Here is a 13,974-nt window from a genome sequence, read left to right on the forward strand (position 1 = left end):
CTCGGACTGAGCGGAGACCCCCATCGGCTCGGACTGAGCGGGACCCTCTGGCGCGGAGCGCTCGGACTGAGCGGAGACCCCCATCGGCTCGGACTGAGCGGGACCCTCTGGCGCGGAGCGCTCGGACTGAGCGGGACCCCCTGGCTCGGACTGAGCGGAGACCCCCATCGGCTCGGACTGAGCGGAGACCCCCATCGGCTCGGACTGAGCGGAGACCCCCATCGGCTCGGACTGAGCGGAGACCCCCATCGGCTCGGACTGAGCGGGACCCTCTGGCGCGGAGCGCTCGGACTGAGCGGAGACCCCCATCGGCTCGGACTGAGCGGGACCCCCTGGCTCGGACTGAGCGGAGACCCCCATCGGCTCGGACTGAGCGGGACCCCCTGGCTCGGACTGAGCGGAGACCCCCATCGGCTCGGACTGAGCGGGGCCCTCTGGCACGGAGCGCTCGGACTGAGCGGAGACCCCCATCGGCTCGGACTGAGCGGAGACCCCCATCGGCTCGGACTGAGCGGAGACCCCCAACGGCTCGGACTGAGCGGGACCCTCAGGCTCGGAGCGCTCGGACTGAGCGGAGACCCCAACGGCTCGGACTGAGCGGGACCCTCAGGCGCGGAGCGCTCGGACTGAGCGGAACCCCCTGGCGGCTCGGACTGAGCTGAGCCCTTGGGCTGAACGGGGCCTACATGGTGAGGCTCCGGATGCGCAGGCTGGGACTGCGGAACAGGGCACACTGCTGCTTTATTGAGCAGCAGGGGCCGCTCGGGGAATAGCCAAGGTGCAGGGGACTGCATGGGAGCTGACGCTATGGGCTGCGTGGAAGCAGGCCGGGAGACGACTGGCTGCGTGGAAGCAGGCCGGGAGACGACTGGCTGCGTGGAAGCAGGCCGGGAGACGACTGGCTGCGTGGAAGCAGGCCGGGAGACGACTGGCTGCGTGGAAGCAGGCCGGGAGACGACTGGCTGCGTGGAAGCAGGCCGGGAGACGACTGGCTGCGTGGAAGCAGGCCGGGAGACGACTGGCTGCGTGGAAGCAGGCCGGGAGACGACTGGCTGCGTGGAAGCAGACTGCGAGCTAGGGAGAGCAGACTGCGAGCTAGGGAGAGCAGACTGCGTGGAGGCAGACTGCGAGCTAGAGCATGCCGACTGCGTGGAAACTGACCGAGAGCTAGGGAGATCTGGCTGCGTGGAAACTGACCGAGAGCTAGGGAGATCTGGCTGCGTGGAAACTGACCGAGAGCTAGGGAGATCTGGCTGCGTGGAAACTGACCGAGAGCTAGGGAGATCTGGCTGCGTGGAAACTGACCGAGAGCTAGGGAGATCTGGCTGCGTGGAAACTGACCGAGAGCTAGGGAGATCTGGCTGCGTGGAAACTGACCGAGAGCTAGGGAGATCTGGCTGCGTGGAAGCTGACTGAACGCTACGGGGAGCAGTCTGCGTGGAGACTGACTGAGAGCTAGGAAGAGCTGACACTGGGCAAGCTGTCATTACTGGAGCTACCGAGGGAGCCGGAGCTGAGGGAACTGCGACTAAAGATGGAAAAACTGCAGATGAAGAGACCAAAACCGAACTGACTGAAGGGTCCAAGGGGATTACGGAGCTAACTGACGTTAAAGCGGAGGGAGCAGACTGAGAGGGCACAGAAACAGCTGACACCGGGGACCGAGGAAGAGCTACTGGGGCTGACTGAGACTGGAGTGGACAGGGAGCGACAGGAGCTGGGGCTGACTGAAGGCGAGGGGAAGCGACTGGAGCTGGGGCTGACTGAAGGCGAGGGGGAGCGACTGGAGCTAGGGCTGACTGAAGGCGAGGGGGAGCGACTGGAGCTAGAGCTGACTGAAGGCGAGAGGGAGCGACTGGAGCTAGAGCTGACTGAAGGCGAGGGGGAGCGACTGGAGCTAGAGCTGACTGAGACCCTGCTGCTGCAGCTAACACAGAAAACCGATGCGAAGGCTTGGACCTGGTTGCCCCCACCCGCGGAACAGGAACGGGTGCAGAGGTCAGCCCGTCCGTGGCTGCCCCCACCCGCGGAACAGGTACGGGTGCAGAGGTCAGCCCGTCCGTGGCTGCCCCCACCCGCGGAACAGGTACGGGTGCAGAGGTCAGCCCGTCCGTGGCTGCCCCCACCCGCGGAACAGGTACGGGTGCAGAGGTCAGCCCGTCCGTGGCTGCCCCCACCCGCGGAACAGGTACGGGTGCAGAGGTCAGCCCGTCCGTGGCTGCCCCCACCCGCGGAACAGGTACGGGTGCAGGGGGAGCTGGAGCCAAGGGAGCGGGAGCAGGGTGAGCAGAGGGAGCTGGAGCTACAGCTGACTGGGAACACTGCGACTGAGAGCTAGGGAGAGCTGCGGCTGACTGGGAAGGCTGAGACTGAGCTGGCACGACAGCTGTCTGGGGAAACTGAGAATGAGCTGGCGCTACGGCTAACTGGGGAAACGGAGAATGAGCTGGCGCTACAGCTGACTGAGGCGAGAGTGACCGTCTCCGCGGCGTTATACCGCTCTGCTCCCGCGGCGATTCTCTCTGATGCTGCCGGGAGCTTGGTCTTCCTCCGTCAGCAGCAGGCAGTGGTGACGCGGAAGTGGTGGGAGGCCAGGGACCCCTGTGACCCAGGAATCGGAAAAATGACTCCTCTGGAGTCATTCCGGGCGCTGGCTCCAGGAAAACGTCTCTCCGCTTCCTCCGGTATCTCGTCCTCCGTGGCTGCGGCGACTGCTGAGGACAGGAGGGGCCAGCGAGCGGAGTGACAGGTGAGGGAGCGGCCGGCGCCAAAAACAGTCCGCCCACGCGGCAGACCTGCGGTTTAGGCGGGGGCGGTGAGCGGCGTCGCCGGGGACCGTTCAAAAAAGCTGGTCCCCCCAGCGCCAGGCGAGTGCCATTGTAGCGGCCGGAGCTTGCAGGGTCTTTAGTATGGTCGCGTCGTTCTGTCATGGCCGGGGAGGAAATGGACGAGGAATGGCTGACACGAAGGACTCCAGAAGTCAGCGTAACATAAAAGGGATTTATTTCAACGGGGGAAACACAAATACAAAAACCTTGGAAGGGAGGCACAGGGAGACGAAGGGCAGGCACAGGGAACACAGGAACATGCGGGCACAAAACATCAACGACGCAACAGAGAACAAAACAAAACTGAGGGCTTAAGTACACACTGGGTAATCAGGGCAAGAGGAAACAGCAGGGAACAACAGGTGAGGCAAATGAAACTAATTACACAGGGGAAGCAAAGCTGAACACAAAGCACAGGAAAACCAGACTGTCAAAATAAACAGGAAGTGACAAACCAAGAAACATACTGACTAAACACGGGGAACAGGCACAGACTCAGGACAGAGACGCAGACATATCACAACACTAGGAAATAAACTAACACAAAACGCTGGGCCAACGGCCCAGGACATGACATATATATTTATATTCTTTTCTTAATAGTGTGAATTATTATATTTTTACTTATATTTATAATAACTGCGGCTGCTGTTACACCCAAATTTCCCCTCTGTGGGACAATAAAGGCTGTTTCTTCTTCTTTCTTCTTCTTCTTGTTTAATTTCTGACTTGGTTATTTTTAAACAAACATGTTCACATCAAATCCCTGCTTTTTGTTCTTGTGGCAAACTATGTTGTGTTTTAGTTGAGGTACTTAGTAAATCAGACAGGCCTGTATTTAAAGATTCACACATCAGTGTACAAAGTACTTTCGTACTTGTGAAAAAAGCTGAAACTGTTAATGCTGTCTGGCCTGACATGATCAAAACAAAATGTGTTCTTGTTGAAACAGCTGATGCTATGTACATAACACCATTGCCAAACCCTTATGAAAGGGACTAGCTTGATCAATAAAGTCAAGTCAAAGGTTTTCTGTTTTTGTGTATGATTTTTAAGGTACATAAAGATAATGCAATTGAGCACACATACTATATACTGTAAAGTTTTAAACTCCAGCATTATATTATCAATATATAAATTCAATGTTAAGCATGAGTCAATGACTTGACCTTATTATGCACTTGGAGCAAGATATAGTAAGTATTAGTACTTTGTGGCAGAAAGATGTAAAAAGTATACTAAAGTATAAGTCCAAGTTTTAGTATTAAAGTATAAGTGTAAGTCTTAGTATTAATGTACTTAGTCTTAGACTTTTGTTTATACTTTTCAGTATAAGCCAAGTATACTTCATTATACTATTCTTAAGTATATAAAATATAGTTTAAAAAAAGTGACCTTCAAGTATACTTTCTCAGGTTTAGTAAAAAATAAGTATACTCATAGTACACTTGAATAAACTTCTTTTTGCTAAGGGGTGTTAAAAAGTAACGAGTCTGTTTGAAAATGTAAGAAGTAGAAAGTACCGATACTTGTGTAAAAATGTAGGGAGTAAAAGTAAAAAGTAGTCAGAAAAATAGATACTTAAGTAAAGTACAGATACCTGAAAAATCTACTTAAGTACAGTAACGAAGTATTTGTACTTCGTTACTTCCCACCTCTGGAAGGGAGTAACGTGTGGCAGGTAAATGCAACGTTTCTAAATGCTCAACAAATATCAGCAAACACAAAGTGTGTGCAGTTTGTCACACAGTGTGTCTGCTAGCTAAAAGAAGAGCTGCTGTATTTCAGGGAGAGCAAAGAGAGAGAAGTTCACTCAGAGATGGAGAAAGAGGACAGGAGAGGAAGAAGAGAGGTTAGATTTAAAGGTAAGGACTGGAAAATAAACTGAAGGATGCTGACTTTGTGTAATTCAAAGATTGTATGAAAATACTGCAGTTTAGTACGTAATAAACAGGTTATCTTGTTGTACTGTATTTACAGTAAAGCTCTGTGTTGGTGCACTTTGTGTTCATGGTCAGAGTTACAGGTTACATCAGTGCAGCAGAGATGAGTTTGAATCAAAGCTGCTGATGCTGAGATTCATTCACTGAGTCCAACATTTCTACAGCCTGTATGCTGTCAGTGTAGGGGATGGAGATCAGCTCAGATAGCTGTGAAATACTGGGTTACATCTTTGTGAGTTCAGTTCATCCACACAGAGCAGTAAACCTCAGAGCAGCAGCAGCAGCAGGTCAGCTGATCACAGCCTGCACACCAACATCATTTACTGCAGCTACAATAGAAAGCTGTGATTCTTCTCCCCATGCAGAGCCACTACAGCTGATCTTAGGGTTCCTCCACCTTCTGAATCCCACTGTAACCCCTGAGTATCCTCATGTTGGTGTTTAGGTGGAGGCACAGTCACCCTCTACTATGGAGGGGACAGAGAACAGAGCTGTGTTTAAATTCCCTTTAACAGTTTGTGTCCTCCATAACAGTTTCAAGCTGAGTGCACTCATTAGGATTAAAATTTAGATTGGAATAACATTTGTATTCTCATGTAATATTATTTTATGTTATTACAATAATATATAATGAGGTTCGGTTAGTTTTACACAAAAATAGCAGGTAGAAACATCCTCCAAAGAACTACTTTTACTTTCTTACTTTGAGTACATTTCAGAGCCTGTACTATTTTACTTTTACTTAAGTAGAGAAGTTGAACCAGTACTTCGACTTTTACTAAAGTATTTTTTAACATAAGTACTTGTACTTCTACTTAAGTACAGAATGTCAGTACTTTTGCCACCTCTGTTTAAGATGCCGGCAGACCAAAGGTCCAAAGGACCAAAGGACTCCTCAGGACTCCGAGCTTCCTCCTCAGGAAGCTCGGAGTCTTTGTCCTTTAACTCGCACATTAAACAAATGTCTCAGACTGCCTTCTGTCATCTGGGTAGTATTTTTAAAATGATTACAATCCTGTCTCAGAAACGTGTTTATGCATTTGTAACTTTTAGACTGATCTGCTGTAATTTCTAAATATCGAGTTGTCCTCGCTGAACAACCTGCAGGAGATCCAAAACACAGAGAACTCTAAGAGGAACTAGCAAGAAAGATAAAATGTGCCCTCTGTTAATTCCTCCTCAGCGGCTCGCTGTTCTCCCATCAGTACAGCGGGAGGCGGAGCCTTCAGCCCCTCTCCTGTGGATCCAGCTCCCAGGCTGAGTTTGGGAAAGACACCCTCTCCGCTTTGCTGTTGGAAAACTGTCACATCTGCACCCAGATATCCCCGAACCATTCCTGCGCTGACTCTGCCTGCTGAGGAACTTCCCACGAGGCCCTCGACACTTCGTTTCCACTCTCCTCCTTTTCTCACCATCCACGTTTCAGACATAGCAGACATAACTTATGTCTGCTCTCGCAGTTTATGTGATATCTAAAACTCCAGCCAGGCACAGCAGGTAGCTGCCCCTCCCTGAGCCTGGCTCTGCTGGAGCTCTCTTCCTGTTAAAAATGAGTTTTTCCTCCCCACCTTTGCCAAGTGCCTGTTCACAGGGGATCGTGTTATCGGCTCAGTTTTTAATATTGTAGGGTCTAATCCAACAATAACAAAGACTGCTGAGTCTGAGCTTCACTTTGTAATATCCTAATAAGCTGTTTTATACACTGCTCAAAAAAATAAAGGGAACACTTAAACAACACAGTATAACTCCAAGTAAATCAAACTTCTGTGAAATCAAACTGTCCACTGATTGACAATCAATTTCACATGCTGTTGTGCAAATGGAATAGACAACAGGTAGAAATTATTGGCAATTATCAAGACACACTCAATAAAGGAGTGGTTCTGCAGGTGGGGACCACAGACCACTTCTCAGTACCTATGCTTTCTGGCTGATGTTTTGGTCACTTTTGAATGTTGGTGGTGCCTTCACACTCGTGGTAGCATGAGACGGACTCTACAACCCACACAAGTGGCTCAGGTAGTGCAGCTCATCCAGGATGGCACATCAATGCAAGCTGTGGCAAGAAGGTTTGCTGTGTCTGTCAGCGTAGTGTCCAGAGGCTGGAGGCGCTACCAGGAGACAGGCCAGTACACCAGGAGACGTGGAGGAGGCCGTAGGAGGGCAACAACCCAGCAGCAGGACCGCTACCTCCGCCTTTGTGCAAGGAGGAACAGGAGAAGCACTGCCAGAGCCCTGCAAAATGACCTCCAGCAGGCCACAAATGTGCATGTGTCTGCACAAACGGTTAGAAACCGACTCCATGAGGATGGTATGAGGAAATCATGTCTTGGTCCATCCACCAACGTCACGTTGCACCACAGACAGTCCAGGAGTTGGCGGATGCTTTAGTCCAGGTCTGGGAGGAGATCCCTCAGGAGACCATCCGCCACCTCATCAGGAGCATGCCCAGGCATTGTAGGGAGGTCATACAGGCACATGGAGGCCACACACAATACTGAGCCTCATTTTGACTTGTTTTAAGGACATTACATCAAAGTTGGATCAGCCTGTAGTGTGTTTTTACACTTTAATTTTGTGTGTGACTCCAAATACAGGCCTTTATTGGTTAATAAATTTGATTTCCATTGATGATTTTTGTGTGATTTTGTTGTCAGCACATTCAACTTTGTACAGAACAAAGTATTCAATGAGAATATTTCATTCATTCAGATCTAGGATGTGTTATTTGAGTGTTCCCTTTATTTTTTTGAGCAGTGTGTGTGTATGTCTATGTATATATATATATATATATATATATATATATATATATATATATATTAGGGGTGGGACTTTAACGCGTTAATTTCGATTAATTAATTATGGGGAAATTAACGCGTTAAAAATTTTAACGCCTTTTAATCGCACTTTGCACCGTGGAACGTTTCTCAGTGCGCGAGTTCCCGGCATACAGATTATATCGACGCACAATGTCCAAATTAGGGGCCGCATCCTGCGAAGGACCCGGCCCACGTCTTTCGCAGCCCACGAACGCCACAAAGGCCGGAAGTGAGCGGCTAGCCTTCATATCAGCTGCCGTCACTCTTATAAACACTGTTATCATCATTGGGAAATTTTTCATTCATAAGGCCAAATTCTATAAAACCCAGCCTAAGTTTCACGCTTTTCACAATGACTTTCTGTTATTTCTCAAAACTCTTAGTACAATGCACAATAAAAATGCCCTTAAACTATTCTCTTTAACTGAAGAATTCGATTTCAAAGCTAAACCCTAGTCCTTTTATTTATTTATTTTATTTTATTTTATTTATTGTTTTTTTTTTAATTTTACATGTATTATCCTTTATTGTAGCATACAAATCGTATTGATTTATCTTATTGCATCCTTTCGCACCTGTACTCTATTTTACTTGTATTATGCCTTGTTGTTTGTAAATGTACAAATTGTTTATTATTTTTCTGAATTAAAAAAAAAAAAAATCAGCTGCCGTCACCTCTGTGTAGCTCATGTCGCCTAGCAACCGTGAGTGTGAAGCACAGCTGTGTAAAAGCAGCTGTTAAACAGAGAACAAACTTTTTCTCCTTTTTGTGGTTTAATTTTAAGTCTTTCATTCAAAATAAGCTGTTAAAACAAGCATGACACATTTCAACATCAAGGAATACAGCTGAGCTAATGATTAATGTCCAACTATAACAAGTGTTGGAAGTTTTATTCAGCATTAATGTTGAATAAAACTATCCAGTTATGATGCTTAACTTTAATTTCAGGAGTTTGCTTATCACAGGAGCACTTCCACCCTTCATTGGTCTGTGTAGTAGACTGGTGGGAAAATAAACAACATTTAGAAGTTTAAGCTTATGTATATTGATTCATTCATCAACCAAACCTAAATTAATATTTCTCATGTCAAATATTGAAATGCGATTAAAATGCGATTAATTTCGATTAATTAATTACAAAGCTTGTAATTAATTCGATTAATTTTTTTAATCGAGTCCCACCCCTAATATATATATATATATATGTGTGTATGTATATACAAATACAGCCTTAATTTCAGTAAAAAAAAAAAAAGTGGTTAAAGCCGGCGACCACATACATATACTGCGGTGCGGGAGGCAGAGGTTCAAGTCCTGACCTGTTGCCTACTTGCCTGAGTGCCTTCCCTGTATCTTTCCCTAATTTCCTGCCTCTCCTCTACTGCAAATAAAGCTGCTGTGACACACTTACCTTCTATAACAGCTGTCTCCTGTTTTCCACCATTTGTCCTTATATTCTTTGGGCGAGGCAGCCTTCTGGTTCTAGGTAAATAGCTGGCTCAACTTGAATTTATATGTTCATACATGATGAACATTAATCAAGTTGGCATTTTCACATTGTATGTTTTTTGTCATGGCTGCGCGGCCCAGTTCGTGACAGTTCCAAGTCCCAATTTGACTGTTTTTAACTGTAATTCTTGGCTGGGGGGAGTTGAACCTCTATATCTGAGTTTTAGGGATATTGATTTGTAGCCTGAAATTGAGCCAAATGACTCTGGATATGTTAGGAGATTAGGGAAAGAAGAATTTGGCTTTGTTAAATAAAGACATCTGCAAAGAGAGATCTTATGTTCTTGTCCCAACCAAATCGTGCTACTTTATAACCATTCAAAGCATGACGGTCAAATTTTGCACTTTTTACTGTTTTCTGCAAGAGTTTCTTGATACTGAAATAAGTTTTCGGGGAGCGTTTTTTTTTTTTTATCCTTAGGATCACGAGTCTGAGTGTTTTTTTGTTTTGTTTTTTAAACCTGATACTGTAGAAAACCTAAAAATTAATGTTGCTGCCAATCATTAACTCATCTCAGGACTTAATAAAATAATCAAATACTCCCTCAAAATGCATTTTATGGAAATTATTTTAGTTGTTTTTGTTATGTCGATAAAATAAAAACAATAGTACAATGTAAGAATACTGGCCTTTTGAAGGGCAAAACAATATATGAAATATTTGATATATTCATTATAGGCTGAAGTAGTTTTAAAAGACTGGAAAAAGTGGAAAAAATATTACTTTATAATATTTTGACAGCAGTTTTTGGGAAGGGGAGGTGTTTTTTTTTTTTTTTTAAGGATCTCCATTAACGTGTTTATTCTGTCCGTGTGCCTGTTCCAGTTCTGGGAGGCGATCGGTGAGGAGCGTGGCATCAACCCCACCGGGACCTGCCACGGAGAGCGCGACCTGCTGCTGGAACGTACTTCAACGAGGCTACAGGTTAACTGCCTCCGACCTGCACAGGCTGATTACCTAATGTCTGGGTTAGGCGAGTAATTCAGAAGGTATAAATTGGATTTTTAAGATGCAAAGAACCATCAGTCCCATTTTGTAAATGGCCCGTTCTCAGCTCGCTGTGATCGTCTGCTTGATTGTTTTTATGACAGGTGGTCTAATGAATTTGTTAAGCACTGTATGTCAGATTTACACATTTTTATCATTTTCATGAATTAAAAATAGCTCACTTAGAGAAGTTTGGGCATAATCATAACATGCAACACTTTATATACGACAACACAGAAAAACACCACCAAACTCAGAATGTGTTCTTTGGAATTTTTGTTGCATGTTGAATTAAATATTTTATGATTAGAGTGCAAAATCACAACAGTCTATTTTAATACTCTAATACCGTAAAATACAGGAACCAATGACTAACGTACATATGCAACACTTTTTTCATATTTGACAACACAAGAAAAAAAATGAAAAGATTTTTTTTTTTTTTTTTTTTTTTTTATTGATGCCAATTTTAAAACAGTACAACTCAAGATTAGAAAGGGCCAAATTAAAAGAATCCGTCTCCTTAAGATGTTTCGTACTGTAGGGTAAAGACTCTACAGTACGAAACATCTTTCTCTCTGGTACTCTCTACAGTACCAGAGAGAAATCCCAACAATCAAATGATCCCCTATGAGCAAGCACTCGGCGACGGTGGGGAGGAACAACTCCCTTTGAACAGGAAGAAACCTCCGGCAGAACCAGGCTCAGGGAGGGGCGGCCATCTGCCGCGACCGGTTGGGAATGTTGGGACTCAAAAAGGAGACGGGGTGATGTTTAAACCATCATTTAATCATTGCTGCCCTTACAGAAGCACCTAAAGGGCTTAAGAAAACCTTTTCCCACTGCTGAACAGAATCTGGAAATTTTGGACTTCTTTGGGGGAGGACTAGGGAAGACACCGAGATCCATTTTTAGGTTCCTCAGGACAGCTTCATCAAAAGATGAATCATAGGCCATAGCAGCCTCCAACACCTTGTCTGGGGATCCAAACTCCTTGATGAGTCTTTTAGATAAGGATTTGGTGAATTGGTACATGGAGTCCTCCAGACTTCCGGCAGACTCTATGTTGCTGATATGTTGGTTCACCAAATCTTCGAGACGGTCCAAGACGATTTTTGTTTCCTTGCTAGACAGAAGATGTTGCTTCCTGGATTTTGTGATGATCCGGATTAACAGAAAGGAAGTGAGGTTTTTGGATATTTTCTCAGCATCAAATGATGACACAGACACTTGTGACAGACCCTGCTCAGACTTTTCAGAGGGTGACGGCTGAGTGATGTGACCTTTTGAAGCCCCAGGAAGAGAGGCCAGTTTACGCTCAGATATTATTTTCAGATGTTTGCACTTGGGCCTTGATACTGGCGCGGAGTGACAGGATCTAATATATCGTTCTTCTGGAGATGTGCTCCTGGGCCTTAATGTTGGCGCAGAGTGTCTGTATCTAGTAGAACTTTTTTGTGGCAATAATCTGACCCTACGCCTGAATGCAGGAACTGGGTGACTGGATGTAGCAGAGATTTCTTCCAGACTTGAGCACTCAGACCTTAATGTTGATGCAGAGTCACTGGATGTAGAAGAGCTTTCTTCACAAGACGTGCTCTCGGACCTCAATGGTGATGCAGAGCGTCTGGACCTAGCAGAGCTTTCTTCCAGAGACGGGCTCTCGGACCTCAATGGTGATGCAGAGCGTCTGGACCTAGCAGAGCTTTCTTCCAGAGATGTGCCCTCAGACCTTAATGGTGATGCAGAGCGTCTGGACCTAGCAGAGCTTTCTTCCACAGACATGCTCTCGGACCTCAATGGTGATGCAGAGCGTCTGGACCTAGCAGAGCTTTTTTCCGGCGATAAGCTGATCCTGGGCTGTGACTGGGCTGTGGATGTAGCAGAGCTTTCTTCCAGACAGATGCTCTGCTCTGCTGTACTCAAAGCAGATGCTGGCCTTGAAGGGCAGGATGCTGCAGATTCTCTGCCACTTTGTTCCAAAGCATCTGACAAAGCATCTGCTGGGGTCGGGGCTGTTCCAATAAGGTCCCGGATGTCTCCTAGTGCCCCAGAGACTAGATCAGCTTGAATAGTTTGATCTAACTCTTTATTCTCCAGCCAGAGGACAATCTTCTGCACGTACTTTTCTACTAAGTCTTCTATGAGAACATAGAGGACTTCATGTGAAAACCGGCGCCGTGAGCCGTCTACTGGAGTCCTGGAGATCACAGATTCTGAGAGAGATCTTCCCATCACAGGCACCGGTTTTTCATATTTGTCGTTGACCGTTAGAAGATCAAATATTTTGTCCGTCAGTTCCCTCGTAATATTCCTGAGTTCCACGCTATTTCCAGTGTTTTCCAGATCATCGGGACCAATGCAATGTTCTTCTTTCTTTGTCAGTTTGTTATACAAATTGATAACATATGACTTGATGGTGTCAAAGTTGAAAGGAGAACAACGTTTACCTGTGCTCTCCGGGGCTGGCGTCTGTATAGAAGTACGGGAGGACGTAGAAGACTCAGGACGAGGAGTTTGAGGCACTGATCCTGGGAGGCTTAAATCACTACTCTCAGGGGGGGTCTGTCTGTCATCCTGGGGGGGTTTGGCCATGTTTAACAGAGAAATCAAATATTTCCTGTTTAACCTAAGTTTTCTTTTCAACCCTTTTCTCATTTTTTCAAACTGTTTTTCCGCAAACATGAAAAACAGTTTTTCGCGGACATTTTGTTTGGCTAAGCCTGTAGATGGTAAATTTGAGGTGAAGAAGTCTCTCACTTTACTGATCATTAAACTCCTGTCAGAGGCGTGTTTGGGTGAGCAAGATGCATCACTGGACTCCTGTTTTTCAAATGCTATTTCCACTAATTCTGATGCAGCCTTTTCTGCCGAGATTGGATCGTGGATGTTTTCCGCTCGTCCCTCGGTGTGTGTGAACTCCTCGCTTTCTTCATGTTTCTCCACTGCTGCTGCTTTGTCTGTGAGCCCCATGTCCATGCCTTCTTCCACACCATCAGGAGTATCATCCCCTGTGATATCTGTGTGTTTAATCCATTTTGTGAGAATTGAAGAAACCTTACTGGTGGCTGATTTCACTGTGGTGATGGATGTTGTGCTTTCATCACTGGAGCTTGAATGATCTTCCCTTCCCATGCAGCAGCGCTCAAGCCGACGTATATACCTTCTCAGGCACGAGGCAGCAGACGAAACCATGCGACGCAGTTTCTTTATGTTGCTTACTCTTCCATTGACGTAGATAGAAGGGTCTGATGGCAAATTGGGGCTCTGTGTGAGCAGAGAGATGGCCGCGTTGACCTTCTCCGTGACCTCCTTCTCAATCATCTGCGTCAGCTTTTGAGCGCTCTTACATGTCTGTTTCAGGACATTGAGAGAGCTGGCAATGCTGTCTGAGACAGAGTCTCCAAGAGATGTATTTATGTTCTCCATTACATCTTCTGGGCTTTCTCCCCTGATCGTCTGGCTTTGAATCAGAGGCAGAACAATTCTCATGTTTTTGGCAGCGGCGATCTGAATGATTTCAGAAATCAGATCAGCCAGAAGTGCTTTAGCATCTGAGTCCCAAACACCATCTTTTATCATGCTCCACTGTAATTCAGAGAGCTTCTCAAAATAGCCATTAAAAGCTGGTAAGAAGTCCTCTGCTGTGACCACGGTTGTAATTTTAGCTTCGTGTTTTTTCATTGTTGACATTCTCAAGTTTGAGCTCCTGCGTTTCTATCTTGTTTTTCTGAAGTGCTGAGTGTCAGACATCCAATGTATGCCTTCTGTTTTGTGACGTCATCAGCGATCACGATCACAGACATTAGAACCTTCAAAGGATTTTCGGCCGCTTTTTTATCTGAAACTAAACAAGAACGCGCGCGCAGAAGCGCGACTCGAAGGA

The 13,974-nt window shown here is 46.2% G+C and overlaps 1 protein-coding gene across 1 annotated transcript; it reads right to left on the reverse strand.

Moving 5' to 3' along the window:
• Positions 1–10,556: 10,556 nt before the first annotated feature.
• On the reverse strand, positions 10,557–13,906 carry LOC115780205 (uncharacterized). The gene is made up of 2 exons (XM_030729269.1): positions 11,911–13,906; positions 10,557–11,784 (listed from the first exon to the last, which is right to left on the reverse strand). The coding sequence occupies exons 1-2, from the start codon at positions 13,779–13,781 to the stop codon at positions 10,875–10,877; spliced, it is 2,781 nt and encodes a 926-aa protein (XP_030585129.1). The 5' UTR covers positions 13,782–13,906; the 3' UTR covers positions 10,557–10,874.
• Between the last annotated feature and the right edge of the window lie 68 nt (positions 13,907–13,974).

This window comes from Archocentrus centrarchus, chromosome 5 (genome assembly GCF_007364275.1).
Source record: "Archocentrus centrarchus isolate MPI-CPG fArcCen1 chromosome 5, fArcCen1, whole genome shotgun sequence".
In the NCBI taxonomy this organism is placed as follows: domain Eukaryota; kingdom Metazoa; phylum Chordata; class Actinopteri; order Cichliformes; family Cichlidae; genus Archocentrus; species Archocentrus centrarchus.

What these genes read in the sequence shown, in the direction of transcription:
- LOC115780205 (XM_030729269.1), bottom strand. Translation starts at nt 13,781, where the DNA reads ATGTCAACAATGAAAAAACACGAAGCTAAAATTACAACCGTGGTCACA. An exon ending in CCGGAAAAAAGCTCTGCTAG is followed by an intron (nt 11,785 to 11,910) that starts GTCCAGACGCTC and finishes AAGCTCTGCTAG; the next exon opens with GTCCAGACGCTCTGCATCAC.